Source organism: Saccoglossus kowalevskii, chromosome 11 (assembly GCF_978046115.1).
Source record: "Saccoglossus kowalevskii chromosome 11, keSacKowa6.1, whole genome shotgun sequence".
Lineage (NCBI taxonomy): Eukaryota > Metazoa > Hemichordata > Enteropneusta > Harrimaniidae > Saccoglossus > Saccoglossus kowalevskii.
This window is the reverse complement of record NC_140651.1, coordinates 9685099-9706730: the sequence shown is the minus strand read 5'-3', so window position 1 is coordinate 9706730 and position 21632 is coordinate 9685099. Positions and strand designations below refer to the sequence as shown.

At 37.3% G+C, this 21632-nt stretch overlaps 1 protein-coding gene across 1 annotated transcript in view; it reads left to right on the top strand.

The window, feature by feature from the left end:
- The window catches only part of LOC102810039 (RING finger protein 17-like), an 85333-nt gene that overhangs the window by 24207 nt on the left and 39494 nt on the right, over positions 1-21632 (top strand). Inside the window, exons 13-19 of the mRNA XM_085505178.1 lie at positions 501-656; positions 1085-1256; positions 2629-2713; positions 16036-16107; positions 17023-17176; positions 17860-17975; positions 18931-19093. Of these exons, the coding sequence (XP_085361304.1) occupies positions 501-656; positions 1085-1256; positions 2629-2713; positions 16036-16107; positions 17023-17176; positions 17860-17975; positions 18931-19093 (918 nt within the window). The remainder of the gene's footprint in view (positions 1-500; positions 657-1084; positions 1257-2628; positions 2714-16035; positions 16108-17022; positions 17177-17859; positions 17976-18930; positions 19094-21632) is intronic.

The following is a 21632-nucleotide window of genomic DNA, read 5'->3' as shown; positions in this document are numbered from 1 at the left end:
TCATGTTTGCCAATTTATGTCCATGCCAAAAACTGGACAAATTATATGTTGCAACTTTCAAATGACAACAAGTGAAGGCAGTGTCATTCATGACCTGTTTGATTGGATAAATTTTTACGACTTGGAGGCCATTTTCCCCCTCAAAAATCTAAAAAAACAAGCTTTTTCTAGCTGTTACCAGCTTTTTCTCAGATATGTGTCATCCAGTTTTGGTCAAAGTTAGTACAGGGACAGGTAATGATTGTTTACAAGTGCACATCGCATTATATGTTTAACAAGTTATAAATTGTCTCAGAAAAGCCAAATGAATAAATTTTTACCCCACCCCCCTAAAATTGTAACACATCAATTCTGAACAATTAATAACGGAATTTTAAAACAGCTCATAATGAATTAATTCACTCTGACACAAACCCAGTTCATTATAAGTTTTTCAATTTTTTTCTGAGCGGGGGCTATGACATGACATGACATATCATGTCTTGTTTTACTTATTTCAGCTCGCTGTGAGTTGGTTAAAGTAACTCATATCAAAACACCATGCCATTTCATGATACAACGATGCTCAGACGCTGACAGATACGAAAATATTAGACGAGTCATTAACAAGTACTGTAATGAATCAAGATGTGAAGCGGTGGATGACGTGGAAGTAGGTATGTGGTGTTTTTTGTTTCATATTGTAATCCTCACTTGATATCGCTTGTTAGTAGAGCATGTTTGATACAACTAACATGGCTAGTATTATTAGGACACACCCAGACAAAGTCCAGAAAAATTTGGTCCTTGTGTGTCCATCGTCATTTCTCGGAGATGGCTTGACCGATTTTGTTGAGACTTGTTACAAAGATAAAGGGACCACCCATACAGATGCACGTTGGTTTATTTTTTTGAAATGATAAATATGGCCGACTGACAGCCATTATGGTTGTTAATCGTGGCTTTTGTCTGTCTATTGATATTTCTCAGAGTAACCTTACACCAAAGATTGAGAGGTTGACAACTTCCCTTTTAATTGCTTTGATAAACATAAATATCACAAAAATTAATAACGATAATAATGATGTACATTTCTAATTGACAGGAGACATATATTGTTGTAAGTATGCATTTGATAAAGTGTGGTATCGATGTAGAATTAAGTCATTGATAACAATTGATAGTGATGATGATGACGACGATGACATTATTGAATACGAACAAGCTGAAATTATATATATAGATTATGGTAACACAGAAATTGTTCCAATATCCAGGTAAATTGCATTAATTTATTCTTTGAAGTGGAATTCTTACTTTGCAAATATGTCAAACAAGCTGAAAATGTAATTTATGTTCAAATGATGCCATTTTAGGTTTAAAAAAAAAGTTATATATTAAAAGATAGATATCCTGAACTCATTTCACTTTGAGTGTGCTGGAGGGTTGCGTCCCTTATACAAGCATACCTACCACGTAAGGGACAACATCAAAAGTTCAATATAGGATAAAAAACTTAATTCCTTTAGTATACCCCCCCCCCCCCCCCCCCCCCCCCCGCCACCACCAAACACCCACACACCCACCCACCCAACCACTGAAACTTAATTGATAAATATTGATCATGGCGTCAGACTACATTCACTATCAAATACAAATTGATAATCGGACAGTAGTATGGCTGAGCAGTTGGTTGTCGGGTGGGTGTAAAAAGACTTTACAAATGGGGAAATAATGAAGGGGAATATACTCATGCGCAAACTACTTTTCTGGGTTCTACGCATGCCGTAGGTCCATGCCCTGAAAGTGACCTCATTTGACTCGCATATTTACACTCGGACCAAACCATTTTCTTGTCTTGGATGTTTGTTTTTTTATTTTTGTCCATGATTGAATAGAAAAAGAAGATTTTTTTGATTTTATTAAAAAATAAAATCGTTTTTGTAGGATGGAAACCTTTTGAGGTACCCCCCCCCCCCCTCCCCAACTAAAGCAAATAATATTTTTATCCGACATCGATCTTTTGACGTTGTCCTTAATAGACCTTCAAGATCTAACAATGCCTCCTAACTCAGTGTCTGTTTACAAATCTAGACTAATTTTTAGGAGCCGCACTTAATTGATTTTCTGCAGTTAATTTCTCCATACAAATCCACAATCTCAACATTTGATGGTTTATATATTGGTCAGTGGAAGTTAGTCACAAAGTTTGAATGCACTTTAGTACACTCTTTGCAGGTTGTAATCTGTTTGAATATTCTGTCAGCAATTTGTTGGCTCTTTACAACTAAATTCATTTGTTTGTGCATATAAAGTGAATGGCCAAAGTGGGGTTTAAATGCTACAATAAACTCAGTCATTGTTTATATGGAAACAAGTTTGGGTACCCACAAGTTTAGAGATTTGTTATATTGTAAGTAAATGAACAAATAAACGCAGTTGTTGTGTGAATGATATGATATATTTCATCTATGGCACTGAAGAACTTCAACACTTGGGTATTATATACAGGTATTTGAATTATTGGAAAATCGAAAGAATAGAAATTGAAAATCAGTGATTTGGATAGTGTCACTGCCTGCTGTTGTGCTAAATTAATCATCTAGTACATCATGCATATCATCAGATGTCTTTATGATATATTCATAGGCTGAAAAAACTTAAAAGCAAGTTCATGTTGGTTCCAGAATTGGCTGTGCGCTGTTCCCTAGTAGATATTGTACCTACAGACCAGGTGAGTCTCATAGTGGTAGAGGTAATGGAATTATTTTGCTGATTTTCAACTTCTTTGCTTGAGCATTTTGAAATAATACCATGTTACTGTATTGTAAATTGTTCCTTAAAATAGGGGAGGTCAATATGCAGTGTTCGAAATTAACGTCGGTCCGTCAGCCTCAGTGGGTGAAAAGGGCCTAGAGCTGTGAAAAACCATCAGTCCTTGTGACTGACCATAAATTTATATTTAAAAAAAACGTTCCATTATTTAGTATGATTGTAAGACCAAATATATAATAAATATCGATAGTGACTCCAGAAATGTTTCAAAATTGTGTTTTCTTGCACGTTTGATCAACAAATGGCATCACTCATCGACCTGGGCATACGAGTCATAATTCAAGCTCGCCAAATGATCGCGAAATGCGCCGAACGTGGGAACTGTAACAAACGATCTGATTAGTTGTAGGCCGATCAAGCCTCCGATTCAAACCAATAGAATTCGCGCTTACATTTTATGTTCCGCCATCTTTGATTTGCATTGAACACGCTAGTATCAATAGTTGCAGAGAAGTATGTGGCGATATTGTAACTGCCAGGAGCCTGCTGCTAAACGTGTGAAAACTACACAAGAAAGGCGTGACAAACAGCTAGAATACGAATGGGCTAGGCGTAAACCACGCACATTCCAAGTTAGCTGGCAGGCGGAGTTCAAAGACTGGTTACTTTTTGATAACAACAACAAGGTGATGTATTGCCGGCCTTGTCGAGGATCCTACGGTCAGCTGTCGTGCAGCAGAATTGATCCTTGTAGAAGCTGAAGCTGACGCCAATGATTGTGAACACGATGCAAAATGCATGTCAGATTCAGAGTCGGCCAATGATCATGACAGTGTTTTTTCTGAAGATTTTGATGAGTTTAGTGACGAAGAAAGAAATGATGATGACCTCTTTGAGGCTGCAGATAATATATCTGATTAATTAGTAAATAAAGGTTTTGCAATTGCAAGCTTGTATTATCCGTTTAGTCTTTGTTTGTTAAATATCAGGGCCTACAGTTAGCTAGAAGGACCTACAGTTTTAATTTGACATAGGTCCTTCGGGCCTGTTATGATTTTCAGTTAATTTCGAACACTGTCAATATGACCATGTAATTTGCAATATGTTTGCAATGACTTGGCAAGATCATAGTCAAAGTGCGAGTTTCGTTCCATGAACTTTATTAGTCCCGTTCGGACGCAGTCCGAAAACAGACTTATGTTTTGACCTCCGTGCATGCGTGCGTGCGTCCGGACCTGTATCTTAGAAATGCCTGGACCAATCACAATCAAACTTCACACATACATCATACATGATATTATACATATGCACATCAATTTGTTTCACGATCTGATTCAAGATGGCCAAATGGCGGCCATTTTTGTGCTAAAAAATCCTAAAAATCAAGCATTTCTCGGCTGTTTACAGATGGGTTTTGTTCAAACTTGGTATATTCATTTGACGTTATGGGACCTTGATGCAAATAATTTTGTTTTTCAGATAAGATTCAAAATGGCCGACTGGCGGCATTTTGTTTTAATGAATGTAGCTCTCGTGCCATATCTGACTTGCTTTCACTGATTATATTCAAATTTTAAATATTCATTATACATGATGTCATAGATAGACATATATATTGGTTTGACGATCCTATTCAAAATTGTGCTAAACAATCATCAAATATCGAGCATTTCTGGCATTTATGGATGGATTTCGTTTAAACTTGGTACATATATTAGACATTACAGGTTCCTGATGCACATCATTTATTTTTCAGATCACATTCAAAATTGCTGTCTGGTGGCCATTTTGTTTTAATGAATGGGCTTCTAGACCCACATCTCCGACTTGTTTTGACTGATTATATTCAAATTTTAAATATTCATTATACATCATGTCATAGATAGACAGATATATTGGTTTGACGATCCTATTCAAAATGGCCGAATGGTGGCCATTTTGTGCTAAAAAATCATCATATATCAAGCATTTCTGGCATTTATGGATGGATTTCGTTCAAACTACATACATTAGACGTGTTGCTGATTGATGCACATCATTTTATTTTTCAGATTAAATTCAAAATAGCTGACTGATGGCCATTTTGCTTTAATGATTGGGGTTCTAGAGCCATATCTCTTAAATGCTTTGACTTATTATATTTAAATTTTATATATTCGTTATACAACATGTTATATATATATATATATATATACATGTATTCAAAATGGCTGATTTTGAATGCTGTTCCAGAGCAATATATCTCAATATGGACAAGTACTTGTTTGACGATCAGATACAAATGTCAATCATTTTAATGTTAAAAAAATCATATTCCTGACATGGTTATATTCCAGCTCTATTTCTATAAACAAAACTATACATCTTAAATTTGATAACTAACTGGGACTGTGCCATGCATGGCTTGTTTTGAATAAAACTATCTTGAACTTTAATCTAAACTTTAATCTGCTTGCTTGGAAATGTACATAATCGTGCTTTTATGTGGAATTCAAATTTCCTGGGAATTGATCATTACAACCAAGCTGGATTCCTGTGAGCCTCCCACGGTGTACGCTGCTCGCTTTACCGTACCAGCCGCTGCTTTATGTACCGACCAGTTCTTTACTGTACCAGCAAGGCCATTACTGTGCTGACAGGAAGTCATTCACACTTCTGACAAGTAAATTTATGCATTGATTCTCTGGTTTACCAGTAAAATGTTAACCTGTTTAAACCTTCAGTTATTGGAAAAACTATTAATTCGTGGTAGTAAAAAGTTATTTTTTGCAGGTGACCAAATTAATAGAATACATTTTGATCGGTTCAACATGGTATATCTTTTTTTGGAAGATGTGCATGGGTGGCCCTGAAAAGGGCAGTTTTGGCGTGATTCTGAATTGTCTGTCTCGGCATCTTTATGAGCAGCATCACTATGAATGACAACTACGACTTTCTTAGTTCTGCCTTAAATGGCTTGCTAGTCTCCGTTAGGATGCAGTCCGAAAACAGGATCTTATGTTTTGACCCTTGTGCGTCCGTGTTTTCATCCGTGTACGGACCTGTATCTTAGAAATGCCTGGACGAATCGTAATCAAACTTCATATATACATCATTTATGATATCATACATATGCACATCAATTTGTTTCATGATCTGATTCAAGATGGCCGAATTGCGGCCATTTTTGTGCTAAAAAATCAAAATCAAGCATTTCTTGGCTGTTTACAAATAGATTTCGTTCAAACTTAGTATATACATTAGACACTATGGGTTCCTGATGCACATCATTTTATTTTTCAGATCAGATTCAAAATGGCTGACTGGTGGCCATTTTGTTTTAATGATTGGGCTTCTAGGGCCATATCTCTTAAATGCTTTGACTGATTATGTTCAAATTTTATATATTTGTTATACATCATGTTCTAGATATATACATGTATTCAAAATGTCTGATTTTGTTTTAATTAATGCTGTTCCAGAGCAATATCTCCCAATATGGACAAGTACTTGTTTGATGATCAGATACAAATGTCAATCATTTTAATGTTAAACAATCATCATAATCATATTCCTGACATGGTTATATTCCAGCTATATTACTATAAACAAAACTATATATCTTAAATTTGATAACTAACGGGGACTGTGCTATGCATGGCTTGTTGATACATACGTCAAGAGGCTGCAATTTTGATGTGCAACTGCCACGAATTACGGCTGGCAAGGTTTTGGCATGATGACTTCACAGACTGGGTGATATGAGCACGAATTGAATCAAGCACTGTCATTGAATAGTGTCTCTCTGTGTATGGTTCCCATATCTCTCTACCCATAGTAACATGAGTGCTTCATTCATCCATTCCTTTTCTTGAACAGGGAGTTCAGTTTCAGTTTGCGTTTTCTCATTTTTAATAATCATGGGGGGAGCAACTTCACCATTTGACATGACAGTCAATACAACAGTGAGATGACACTTTTCAGACTAATTCACAATAAACAGGTGTTTCATCCATATTTCCTATATAATCTGTCTTCACTTTATTTATTCGCACAAATGTTAAAAAGTGTTGAGTTTTTCTTCCAAGTCAGTGGGCAATCACTGTACCATTGAAGTTTTTGTACAAAGTGCGAGACTGTTCCACTTCATGAAATGCTGGCACCAACCGCAAAAATCTGTAAAATCTGGAAACTTTAAAGTTTTCAGTAACATTGCATGGTAACAAATTAATTGACAATTATTATTGTATAATATTTAAACAAAAATTGTTTATCGCAGTCAATGCACCTTTGGAAGTAGTAAAGAAATTTACTGATGTTTTAGTCCGATATTTTGGCGTTGATTTAAATAGGAAAACGACATGATTTTTCTTTTTTTAAATCAAGAATTTTTTCTTTCATTGGCCTGATTTAGAAAAATAAACATACCATTCCAATTAGAAAGGTACCAGGTGGAATTTTTCGGGGAAAAAAAATAAACTTATCGGTACGTTTATTTGGGACATAAGAGTAAGGAGTGGTAGTGGCACATTTTTTAAATGCATGGTTGGCATATAATATTTACTCGTTTATAAACACACAAACCCTTTGCTTTCAATTTTGCACCCGAGACTTTGATATCGGCTTACAATAGATCAAACCAAATTTGGCAAATGTTTCTATGGTCACCATGGTAATGCGAAGCAATTTAAGGTTCTGAGCATTGTTCAATAATTTAGGTCGGAGGAAATCGTCCTCGTTCTAGTCGCCCTCATTTTCCGTTATTTTTCTGGGAGCTGTTAAAACAACGAAGACTTGTTGACTTGGATTTGAGGCCCACAAGAGGCGCTGGGAGAGAACTGGTAGATGCTGTATGCAGTAATCACCTCAAAGTGAAGGAACAGGGTCTGAGCATTATATCAACTATATCTCAATGGATGGCCGCACCCAGTAAATGCTTCATGGCAGCTATGCTGTATACTGACATTGACACCAAGATTAAAAAAATGACGACCAACAATCAGCGGAAACAATATGAAAATTTACACAGAAGTGAAATACTGTATGGAATTGTATTACCAACAGGCACATTATTTTCCATGACATGATACTCAAGATTTCAGCTGGGTACTTGATATTCAAGACTGAGCAATCTTATTCAGATAATGTTTTGGTGAAAGACAATCTCGGGTGAGATCGTTTTTCATGCCCCACGACAGTGATCATCTTATCAGTCATGTAACATCATGGCGCATGGGACACATCTCAGTGATGTCATGAACAGTGTCGAGATGAACCCGTACTTATTTGTGTACTGGATGGTGGCAGTGATATCAATATAAATCATTCCACAAACATGATGTATTACATGAGACTGTGGAGAGACGTTAACCTGGACTGCCTCATACTTCATACTGTCCTGGTTTTGCAGCCTATGACATGATTGAAGAAGAAGAACTGCAAGAAGAAATCACCTCACCTCATCAACAAAATAAAAATAAAGAATTACAGGCAAGTGTATATATATATATATATATTTTGAATTCATGTGCAATTTCTTATTTCATTTTTTAGCTCCGCTGTCGACTTTGTCGAGCGGGGCTTATCATATGAGTGATTGTCCGTCGTCGTCGTCCGTGTCAATGTTTTACTTTTTCGACTTCTTCTTGTTAACTCCAAGCCTGAATGCTTTGATACTTGGTGTATATGTACCTTGGGTAGACCTCTCTTAGGTTTGTTCATTTCATGTTGATATCTTCAATTTTCTAATTTTGGTGAATATTTTTGTCATTTTTGGTAAAAAGTGATATTTTCGACTTCTTGTTAAAAAGTGCAATTGCTTTGATATTACATATATAGGTACTACATGTGGACCTCTCTCAGATTTGTTCATTTTGTGATGATATCTTCAATTCTCTAATTTTGGTGAATATTTTTGTAATTTTTGGTAAAAAGTGATATTTTCGACTTCTTGTTAAAAACCAATAGTTCAATTGCTTTGATATTACATATATAGATACTACATGTAGACCTTTCTCAGATTTGTTCATTTTGTGATGATATCTTCAGTTCTCTAATTTTGGTGAATATTTTTGTCATTTTTGGTAAAAAGTGATATTTTCGACTTCTTGTTGAAAACTGTAAGTCCGATTGCTTTGATATTACATATATAGGTACTACATGTGGACCTCTCTCAGATTTGTTCATTTTGTGATGATATCTTCAATTCTCTAATTAATTTATTTTGGTGAATATTTTTGTAATTTTTGGTAAAAAGTGATATTTTCGACTTCTTGTTAAAAACTGTAAGTCCGATTGCTTTGATACTATTCATATTGTTCATTTTCTAATGATGTCTTCAGTTTTTTAATTGAAATGTGCATTGCTAACAGCGGAGCTATCTCAGCCGATAGGCTGCTTGTTTAAATATATGAATTCAATTATATTTATCATTTTTCTCTGGTATTTTTATTTTGTAAATTTCAACACAGAATCCGGGGTTCTGTAATTATTAGTAATCATAATTTTTAAATGATGTGATAATATTAAAATTTATTATTTTGTATATTTTTACTTAGGTTTTTAACAATGCTACGGAAGGCCTGCAAAACTACTGGAGCAATGTCAAAAATGGTTCATACACCACAGTATGAGAGCTAAAATGGAATGGTAAATCACGTACAATGACTACGAACGTGTACGTAAACTGGTTCAGGTGGAGGTGCAAAGAAACTGAGAGAACCTCAAAATGCAGACATGTTAGCCAAGATGAAAATGATGACTGCTCATGTTGAAAGACGTAGTGGGACACTCTGTTTCACAAAATGTCAAGATCATTGCAGCAGCAATCATGTCCGCACTCATGATGTGATGCAGTTTCTGCGTACTTAGGGAAGTGACCAAAATCAAACTGGGCGGTTTCCTGCAGTGCTCCGACAACACCCGGGAAGTCGGCAGAAGCTCCTTGACTGGCCGAGTGTTCCCGTCAACACTGGCACATTTCCGGGGTTAGCCGGCGCTCATTGTTCATGATTATAATCCTATTGTTCAAATGTTCTCACCTTTCTAAAGACAAAAAACAACAGACCCTGAAATGTAGTTCCACGTTTATCAACGAGTTACTACATTCGTTGCGATGTTTTCACTGTCTAGTGCGTCTGCATATTTAATATATTCACGCAAATTTTCCCTTGTCTGACCTCTAGTCTCGGCAAGATTGGTATTAGCAACGTTCTGCAGAACTTCCAAGTGCTGAGTTTAAGTTCCACGATTGAAAAAATAAAATAACGTACAGTCTCATTTTATATCAGACTATTCTTATTATTTCATTGGTGATATAGAGCGAATGCCGTAATTGTAGTCGGATTCACAATACCCAGGCCAGCTTCTGACCAAATCGGAAGTGAGTAAACTGAAAGTAAACAGTAAATGCAGAAAAATTAAATTGTAATGTAATACGTACTGTAATACATGTATATGGGAAAATAGTAGTAATAGTTTGTATGTTTTTTTTGCCGAATTTGTGTACAATGCATGCTTGTTATGTGAAAAATAAACTAGTTAAACTACATGTATTGCTGTCCATCGATTACTTTTTTATTATCAGTCCTTATTCAACACAACACAATATTTACCCAACCAATACATTTAAATACGATCCTAGAAACAAGGACGCGAAATAGTTACAAACATTCTCGACGCAACCCCTTGTGGAAAATTATATTTAAATACGACCCACGGAATATGAACGCAAAATATTTACAAACATTCTCAACCCAACCCCTAGTGAAAAAACACATTAAATACGACCCCCGGAACATGAACGTGAAATATTTACAAACGTGGACGAAAAATAATGAAGTGAATATTCGACCCGGTCCCTAGTAAAAATAAAATAAACGACCCGTGTACGCTAAATATTTGCAATTCGATCCGGATCCAAAATACTTAATCTTCACGGGTGAAATATACAAGTGTGTCGCATCTTGTCAGCAGTACATGTAAATACATATGATGGGCATTTACTGCAAACGCCAAGTCCGAGTTTGATAAATTTCAGCATGTAACTGTTTGAAACGGCGGGAGGTCCGACGCTTGTATAAAACTAAGAAACTGGGCGTCTTCATTATTTGCCGGTGAAGGAGAGGGTAATCCAGTTTCTTTTAAAAATGGCATCGCTCTCTCGGCTTGAATGGGGATACATATTGCAGTGGTCACATTCAGGGTTTTCACACTTTGTAAATATAATCGTTCCTATTCGCTTCTGTAAATGGGCATTCATAAATTTCATTTCCTAAAATATGTCAGCGTTTTCTGGTTGATTTAGTTTCCTCGCGCTGGCCTTCTGTGTGAGGTCATGAACTCGTTCGTAGTCGCCATATAAACGCTGGTTAGCACTGTCACACGGTTCGAAGCTTGGCAGTCTCATATCGTAAAAAATATTGGTGATGAAATTTTCATTGAAGTCGCTACTGCCGCTGAGAACTCCAACAACATTTGGTTCGTCGCGTTCTTTGATGATGTTAGCCAAGTCTGTTATGTGGGCAATGATGTCACACGGAATGAAGAACTCTGCTCAGTTTATCACTGTTAGTGGCCCACTTCTCGAGTACGAATAGTGGACACAGCCTGAATCATCTTTTATTATTTCTGGTTATGCTGAACTTTTTAATATCATGTAACCGACTGGGGTTATCAGATAACCTGGGAAAGGAAAGTCACGGCTAAATTTGATTTGTCATCTGAGGGGAAAAAGCGTTTAACTTGGTGGTACCGACTAACGGCTGGGATGCCAATCTTAACTTTGTTCATGTTGTCGCATGATATAACCACGCAAGAATGCTATATTTTGCAGAAAACTCCATGCAATGTTTAACCTGCGAAAAATAATAATGTGCGTTCTCGTCTTCTTTTCTAAGATTGTTAGCTGACCCACATACAAGTTTTGCGTCTATCTCACCAGTATAACACTTCGATGCCTTGAACTTTTTGTTTGGGGCAATCAACCACCTTGAAATAGTTGACAATCCAACTTTTCGTTGTTCCAACGAGGGGTCATTCTCATACGGAGCCTGTTGTATTTGTTGTCTCGTCACACAACTGCTACCAGTTGTTGTTCTTCGCCTACGATGTGCTTCAAAACCATTTTCTTCAATAAATGATTTTGCTGTTGTCACAGCGTCGGGATATAGCTATGACAATCTTGGTCGCCCAGCGCCTGGTCGGTTGCCACTTCTTGTAAGACTTTTCTTGCACGTACATGCAGTTGTTGACGTCTGGGCATTTTCGACTTCTTCACAGTCTAAAAAAATAGTATTTTCCGAACAATCTTCAAACATCCAGTCATATTGTAAACATAAATCACTCGATACAATATCAGATACACTAGCTTCACATTCAGGGCCCTGAGAAGGGCCGCCTACATTAAAAAGTGTAGTACTTTCTGAGCCATCCGAGAAATCTTGAAACATCCAGTTATACTCCATTTTAAGAAAGTTGAAATGTAGTTTACCAATCAAGCACAAAACAAGAATAAAGCAGCAAACCTTAATGAACTGAACTTGAATATATACATTTAAAAATGTTCATTAGCATATTTTTTTAGACAGTCACAAATTTGAATATACCACAGAGTGACTGTGAATAGACATTGTTTCATAAATAAAGTTTTATTATGGCTACATAATAATGCATTTGCTACATTACACCAACTAATTTCTCTTGACAACTATGTTACGTAAAATGCGTCGTCTGGCGAATATCTGATGTACATTTCTGTTATAAAATGCATTCCTCGTACTTTCGTACGGGGAACCGCTGGTCTTGCCGGGGAACTGCCGCACTTATGAGACCTGTGAAAAATTGACACCTCAAATTAAGTGTGAATCACTACTCCCGGGGAATCTCCGGTTCGGGAAAACTACGGTATTTCCGTGTCATGTCGTGCCGGTTCGGGCATTAGCGGAGTCCGGCAGGAAACCGCCAAGTTTGATTTTGGTTTCTTCCCTTATGGGTTACCATCACCAGTTCCCAGTAATGAATATGATGGACACTTTCAAACATTCAGTGAAGCGAACAGTTCGCCAATACCAGAAACGCTAACATGCAAAAATATCATAAGCTCAATCTCGGCTCGTCTAACCACTGCATATTGTACACATTCACCTCAATTACAGACAAGACCAGTCATAACCAAATGTTTCACCCTCGAAAATAGGATATTCCATAAAATTGCAGAATTTTATTCTGCCCCAAACCAAACTGCCCTTTCTTTTTAGGGTAAATTAAATGTTCCAAATAGAGATTTATCTAGTAAATAAACTTGCACACTCGCATTCAGTTTTGTTATTACTAGAGTGGGGATTGTTGGAGGGGTTGTAAATATTTTGGGTTGATTCCATAAACAAAATCACAAAATGAAGTCACAATGCAGTTCAATATATTTGATGGAGACCTAATTCAGTCTATTCAGTTATAACAGAGCAATAGACAATTTGTAGCCAAAATTATGGCGCATCGGTATACAATTTTATCAAATTTGAACAAGAAGTTCATATAATAATAAACAAATTTTAAAGTTTAAAATGGTTTTTATACAATACAAGGACAGACATTTGAAAACAAATCAGTATAAAAAAAAATAACGTCCATTCTTCAATATTCAGGTAGCTGTGTCTTGATGGCCTGTCGTAAACTAGACAATTTAACTGGTGTTGTTACAATGTAGTTGGTTTGAGAAATTGTAATTTGCAGCATGTTGATGATATTCCCGGTAGCTTCACCATGGAACCACATTTTGTTGGGCCGCCAATCAAATTTGAGTTTGCTACTTTGTTCCTGGTAAACAGCACGTCCATCATCTTCAATACAAGTGACTGTGCTCCTTTGCATTGAGCTACATGTGTCGTAGTTCTCTTTTTTTCATCATAATGCAACTGTCGGCCTTTCCCAGGGCGATGTCCTCACCAACAACAGCTGTATATACTGGTGGAATATATAGGTTTCTGTGCAGTGCTATTGATGGGAGAGGTCCTATTGTGAGGATAGTTGGTTGTTGTATTGGCATTATTACTGGTAATGTCATAGTTTGCTGTGGTCGTATTGGTGTTGATATACTGGTTTGTGGTTGCTGCTGATGTTCCAGTGATGGCTGCACTGTAGGCGGTTGTTGCTGAAGTTGTTGTTGCTGTAGTGACAGTAATGGGGATGCATGTTGTAATATCGCCTGCTTTCGTATTTGGTAGTCGCGTCGCACTGCAAGTTGCTGTTTAATGTCGATAATGACAGATTTTTTTAATATTTTTGACAGCATTGCGACGATTGTCATGTGAAATGATTCTTGTGCTGCGATAGAACTTTCAAAATGCCTTCGCCAAGTTCTTGTAGTGCCATGCAGTGATAGGGAGGTCATCTACGTCTGTCAAAATCACTGCTTAGCATGATGGCAGTCAGCTTTGTGTAGTCTGCAGTGGTCGAGTCCTAGATGCTATGAGCAGTTGATTCTTCCTTGTCCACGTCTGATTTCCAGTCAGTTTCTACATTTTGAGCTCTGTAAATCAAACAAACGTATTGTTAAAAAAAATCATGAAATAAATATTATGTAACTCACATTTAACACATTTTGCAGAGAGGTGGTTTCTTTTGCCATATAAATACTGGGTGAATAACTATATTATCAGGGGTACATCTAAATTAAATTTCCAAGAGTAAAGACAAATTTCTGTTTAATAGAACCGATAATCGTATAATATACTTGAAATAAAACTATACACTTACCAGGCATTTTTATAATTTTTGCTTTGTACGTTGAACTCCTACCGTTATATTTTACTCTCACATTGTTACTGACACTGAAATCATTTGTTTTTATTCTTGAAGCTATGACGTATTCTCGTCTCCATTTTATCAGATTGAGTAGAAATACTTGCAAAAATTAAAAGCGGGAGTGAGTGGAAAGCGATGTCTTCCAGTGAAGCTGAAGACTGCGACGCTTAATTTGTACGTTAAAGTCATGGAAATTATACATATAAAATTGCATTGAATTTGCGTAATTAATAAAAATTGTTTTCTACAGCTAGTGATTGAGTGCTCATTTCCATCTTTGTCGATTTTAAAGTTCAAATCGGCATCATCCTTTCTTCCTCTTTGCCGATATCAATCCAACGGCTTTGTTCTGTATCTCTTTATCATCTTTGTGTATAATTTTCTTGGAAATCATATCATCATTGTGACCAGAAAGATTGTATCATCACATCCGTGGAGACAGAATCCCACATACAATTGACCCAGTTGAGTACATCTTGTTTTGACAGATGTTTTTTGATTATTTTTTCGTAGTCTTTCTGTATGTATGTGATCAATTTTCTTTGAATGGTTTAATTGTTAACACTTGTGTTCATCGATTGAACAATGGACGTACTACCAACTGGGATAAAATTCATTTCACAATTGTCTTCTGCTGATCTCTCCTCGCCTGGGTTGTCGTGCCTTGTCCAATACTGTACCAACATGTGCCGTACATCATTGTAGTTTGAACCCCATCACCGATTATATCAAGTCATTATTTTTTCAGACGTCATTCTGAAATCTCCATTAATCGTATTTTATCTGGTACAGTCAGGTTTGCATTAATTCATCTTACCATTTTTTTCTCTAAAAGTAAACAAAGAAAATAAGTTAATAAATAAAAACATAAATCGTATTGAGTAATTTATATAGCAATATTTATTTGATTTTTGTCTGTACTTGGATAAAAACATTGTCTATGAATTGGTCAAAATAAATTACCTGAAATTGACATATGCAGGATCTTTGTGACCATTGGCAAACACTGAGAGAAGAACTTTAAACCTTTTTTTTCTTCGCTCCTGTTGATGCGATTCTAATACTTTTCTTCTTCTTACCTTTTCTTATCGCAACACTGAATCTTTTTTCCAGCGATAAATTGATCCATTATGAGAGTATTTCTCGTAAACAACCTTTTTCCAAAGCCATCACTCACTCCAAAAATAGAACTTCTATACCAACCGTGACTTTCATGCACTTAATTAAGACACCCTTTTTACATGAATATTTTAATAAACAACATCTTTAATTGTGAAATTTAACGCTCGATAAAAACGCCTCTGGACTATACTCAAGGAGGCTTCAACTTATTAAATGTCTATAAATACATGCAAGGGAGGGGCTTATGACTGGGGAAGTATGGTACATGTATATATGCTTAGATTTTGACAGCAAAAAGGTCGCGTGTTGCACGTGCATGTATAAATAATCAAAAACCTACATTTATCAAAATATTCTGATTGTTTTGTTTTTTTGCAGACTGAAAAGTGGCCAGTTGGTGCCATTCATGCGTTTGCTTCTATGGTGGGCAAGAAACCTGTTCTCATGACTGTAAGTATTGGAAATATCAAACATTTTGATTGGCTTAGAGCAACATTTTGAAGTGAACAAGTTTAACAAATCAGCTATACAATTACTCATTGACAAGTTCCAAATAAACTCCCGGAATAAATATTGCCCCCCCCCCCCCCCCCCCGGAAAATTTCCAAATGAACGGTAAATTGTACCCTTGTTTCTAAAATGCGTTTTCAAAGTGCTGCAATTGTGTTGTGATTATAATAGCGTCCAAAAAATAATGCAAGTAAGAACATGCCAGGTGGAATTTTTCATGAAAAAAAAAATAAATGTACATTTACGTTTATTTGGAACTTAAAACGCATGAGATTTCTGAATTAATTGAGTATCCCCCTCAGAAAAAAGTGCAAATGACAACATTAATTCACCATGTGACAGATTGAAGGGGATATTAACTCTTTGAGGGGAAAATAAATTCACGAAATTAATTGCGGCGTCATTGACTTTCACAATGAAGAAACAGAAATGATCACAAAAAGTATGCATATTTTATTATATTAATTACGTACCACCCAAATTTACGAGATTAAAAATATTGGAGTCTGTTGGAACTGACGAATGTGTTGGGTCATATGCAAACTCTAGATGAAAAGCACTTTCATGTTGTTTTGACCACAATTTGATCTGCAACAACGTCCTTTGACCTAATGGGTCAAGCGGTTGATATCCACGCTGTATCATATGAAAACGATTACCAGTATTCATTAAGCAATGATCAAAAACCAAGTTTTAAATTAATGGCATTTTGAAGTGGTTGGCACTTTGCCGAATGTGACCTTGAATATAAAAATGAGGGTGGGCCCTTGACCGGGCATGGGCACTAGCTCGGTCAAGTACGGACTTGACTACATGATGCAATATATAATTTTTTTTTTTTTTTACTATTGCAAGGTTTTGGATCATTCTGGAGGTGTATTATACATAGATTTACAGAAGCCGCCAAGTGATGATATAGACAATGACACACCTGTGTCTGTACGAGATGCTTTGGTATTCCTGGAATTGGCCCAGTTTGAAACTCCTGCGTCCAGACCATTGCCTGGTGGTAAGTTTTGGTGAAAACTACAATGTGAAATGTACAATTTGCTTCATATATATTGTATACCATACCATATTTGCTCCATAAGAAGTGAGTCTCCATTAGAAAGGGATGTATAAACCAACAAATGCATTGTATTGATTTTAAAAGCATTCTGTGGGTGGGCACTTGTGTAATACAATTTTGGGCAAAAAAGGGCAGCAACATTCTGAACGGATTGGATACTAGTGCTAGAGAGGGAGCGGCTACCGATGCTAGGAAAGGAGCGGCTACCAGTGCTAGAAATAAAATTGTACATTGCTGGTCAGCTGCTGCTCTGGGTGGCTCAGGAGTTGTTCCTCGTCAGCAGTCAGCTGGGCACGAATGGCTCACATTTTCATGAGGGTAGACATGTCTTTTACAGAAGCGCATGCTAACAGAGCAAATGTGATAATCTAAAATGTGATTGTTTTTTGTTGTGAGTGGATTGACACATCTAGCCAATTTCATTGAATTTTTTATTCATATGAAGACATTACCTCATAGCCTATAGGTTCATGTGGACCTTCTGATATTGTGATCCAGTACATTCAAGTTTCTGTAGTATTTTGAGGGAATGGACTGACTGACATAACCAAATGCATGTCATTGTGTTTTGTATAGATTGGATGGAATGTACCGTAATCAACATTTGTCTATTTTCCTTTCAGTTCCCATGGTAACTCCACCACGTAAATTTGTGCTACCATGCTTACCAAAGAAAGGAGATTATGTAGATATCGTTGTTTCTCATATAACTAATCCTTCAGATCTGTGTATCCAGAAGGTAAGACTGCCCATCTGGAGTTTACATAAAGCTAATCAATTGTATTCTGTAGCATGAAGGTATGAATATTATTTGTAGTTGCTTTATTTTACACTATTTTTACCTTACTGTATCCTCAGCAGATTAGTTGTGTAATAAACTATTATTATAATATTAATCAAAACAAATTGTAAAAGATGTATAAAACTTTTACCCATGGAAGACTATAGTGGTCAGATGTGTATGGTTTAAAGACATATTTTAATTGAATTATAATAATAATAATAATAATAATAATAATAATGAATTTATTGCATCCTTAGAAATAATTTCCATTGGTTGAACAGCAATAAAATGTTAGTAATAAAGTGCAATACATATAAAACTAAAGTAAAAGTAAAATGTCAGTTATTGTTATTTCTGATTTCAAATATTTTGTATAAGTATTCACCAACTTGTCTTATTAGTACGTCTTCTCTTGAACTCATAATATATTTAAATATCTGGTTATCACTTTTCAATTCTTCTGGAATACTGATATTATTTAATAGCTTTTGTCTTTCTGTTTGGTACCTAAGACATTCCATGAAGAAATGTTCTTCATTTTCAATTTTGATCTGGGAACATATATGTGTGCTTCTATTGGATATGTGCTTTATAAGAGAGTGAACAAGTTCTGCTTGTTTAAACAAGGGAATTATATTTCTACTGAAACCAAAAAAAACATGACAATTGAACAATTGTTTCGAAGGTATATGAGCAGAAATTAGGAATCCAAAAATATTTTGTCATGCTGTTTTAATTGATGGTTTATTTAAAGGAAGATAGACGTCACATAGCAGGTGCTGTAATTGTACGTTAACAAAACATACACACCCAGCACCACATTGACTACTCCTTCATTCCACAATCTGGTCATCAGTATAGTGCATTGGTAGGTGAGTATTTGTATTCAGGATATGTGTATTTATTGCAGCTTGGAGGCGAATTACCTTACCTGAGCAGTTTGATGCGAGAGATGCGTGATACATTTAAGACAGAAAGAGGAGACGTCTGGCAGATATACTGTCCCCAGCTCAATATGATTTGTGCTGCTAAGTATGGCTTGGATGATAATTGGTATAGAGCTCAAGTTATAGGTAATTAATATTACTATACTACTACTATATCAATGTTAACTGAATATGTTCATTCAGGCCTGAATATTGAATAGCAATTATTATTTGTAATGACTATAATCCTGTTATGACAGTACTGTGCAATTTGGCAGCCAAGAATGGTGTGCTGGGAAGATGGTCATACAGCACCCTGTTACAATGACTGTACTGTATATTTGGCAGTCAAGAATGGCATGCTGGGAAGATGGTCATACAGCACCCTGTTACAATGACTGTACTGTGCATTTGGCAGCCAAGAATGGCATGCTGGGAAGATGGTCATACCGCACCCTGTTACAATGACTGTACTGTGCATTTGGCAGCCAAGAATGGCATGCTGGGAAGATGGTCATACAGCACCCTGTTACAATGACTGTACTGTGCATTTGGCAGCCAAGAATGGCATGCTGGGAAGATGGTCATACAGCACCCTGTTACAATGACTGTACTGTGCATTTGGCAGCCAAGAATGGCATGCTGGAAAGATGGTCATACAGCACCCTGTTACAATGACTGTACTGTGCATTTGGCAGCCAAGAATGGCATGCTGGGAAGATGGTCATACCGCACCCTGTTACAATGACTGTACTGTGCATTTGGCAGCCAAGAATGGCATGCTGGGAAGATGGTCATACAGCACCCTGTTACAATGACTGTACTGTGCATTTGGCAGCCAAGAATGGCATGCTGGGAAGATGGTCATACAGCACCCTGTTACAATGACTGTACTGTGCATTTGGCAGCCAAGAATGGCATGCTGGGAAGATGGTCATACAGCACCCTGTTATAATGACTGTACTGTGCATTTGGCAGTCAAGAATGGCATGCTGGGAAGATGGTCATACAGCACCCTGTTACAATGACTGTACTGTGCATTTGGCAGTCAAGAATGGCATGCTGGAAAGATGGTCATACCGCACCCTGTTACAATGACTGTACTGTGCATTTGGCAGCCAAGAATGGCATGCTGGGAAGATGGTCATACCGCACCCTGTTACAATGACTGTACTGTGCATTTGGCAGCCAAGAATGGCATGCTGGGAAGATGGTCATACAGCACCCTGTTACAATGACTGTACTGTGCATTTGGCAGCCAAGAATGGCATGCTGGGAAGATGGTCATACAGCACCCTGTTACAATGACTGTACTGTGCATTTGGCAGCCAAGAATGGCATGCTGGGAAGATGGTCATACAGCACCCTGTTATAATGACTGTACTGTGCATTTGGCAGCCAAGAATGGCATGCTGGGAAGATGGTCATACAGCACCCTGTTACAATGACTGTACTGTGCATTTGGCAGCCAAGAATGGCATGCTGGGAAGATGGTCATACAGCACCCTGTTATAATGACTGTACTGTGCATTTGGCAGTCAAGAATGGCATGCTGGGAAGATGGTCATACAGCACCCTGTTATAATGACAGTACTGTGCATTTGGCAGTCAAGAATGGCATGCTGGGAAGATGGTCATACAGCACCCTGTTACAATGACTGTACTGTGCATTTGGCAGCCAAGAATGGCATGCTGGGAAGATGGTCATACAGCACCCTGTTATAATGACTGTACTGTGCATTTGGCAGTCAAGAATGGCATGCTGGGAAGATGGTCATACAGCACCCTGTTATAATGACTGTACTGTGCATTTGGCAGTCAAGAATGGCATGCTGGGAAGATGGTCATACAGCACCCTGTTACAATGACTGTACTGTGCATTTGGCAGCCAAAAATGGCATGCTGGGAAGATGGTCATACAGCACCCTGTTATAATGACTGTACTGTGCATTTGGCAGTCAAGAATGGCATGCTGGGAAGATGGTCATACAGCACCCTGTTACAATGACTGTACTGTGCATTTGGCAGCCAAGAATGGCATGCTGGGAAGATGGTCATACCGCACCCTGTTACAATGACTGTACTGTGCATTTGGCAGCCAAGAATGGCATGCTGGGAAGATGGTCATACAGCACCCTGTTACAATGACTGTACTGTGCATTTGGCAGTCAAGAATGGCATGCTGGAAAGATGGTCATACAGCACCCTGTTACAATGACTGTACTGTGCATTTGGCAGTCAAGAATGGCATGCTGGGAAGATGGTCATACAGCACCCTGTTATAATGACTACTGTATATTTGGCAGTCAAGAATGGCATGCTGGGAAGATGGTCATACAGCACCCTGTTACAATGACTGTACTGTGCATTTGGCAGCCAAGAATGGCATGCTGGAAAGATGGCCATACAGCACCCTGTTACAATGACTGTACTGTACACTTGGCAGCCAAGAATGGCATGCTGGAAAGATGGTCATACAGCACCCTGTTACAATGACTGTACTGTGCATTTGGCAGCCAAGAATGGCATGCTGGAAAGATGGTCATACAGCACCCTGTTACAATGACTACTGTATATTTGGCAGTCAAGAATGGCATGCTGGGAAGATGGTCATACAGCACCCTGTTACAATGACTACTGTATATTTGGCATGCTGGGAAGATGGTCATACAGCACCCTGTTACAA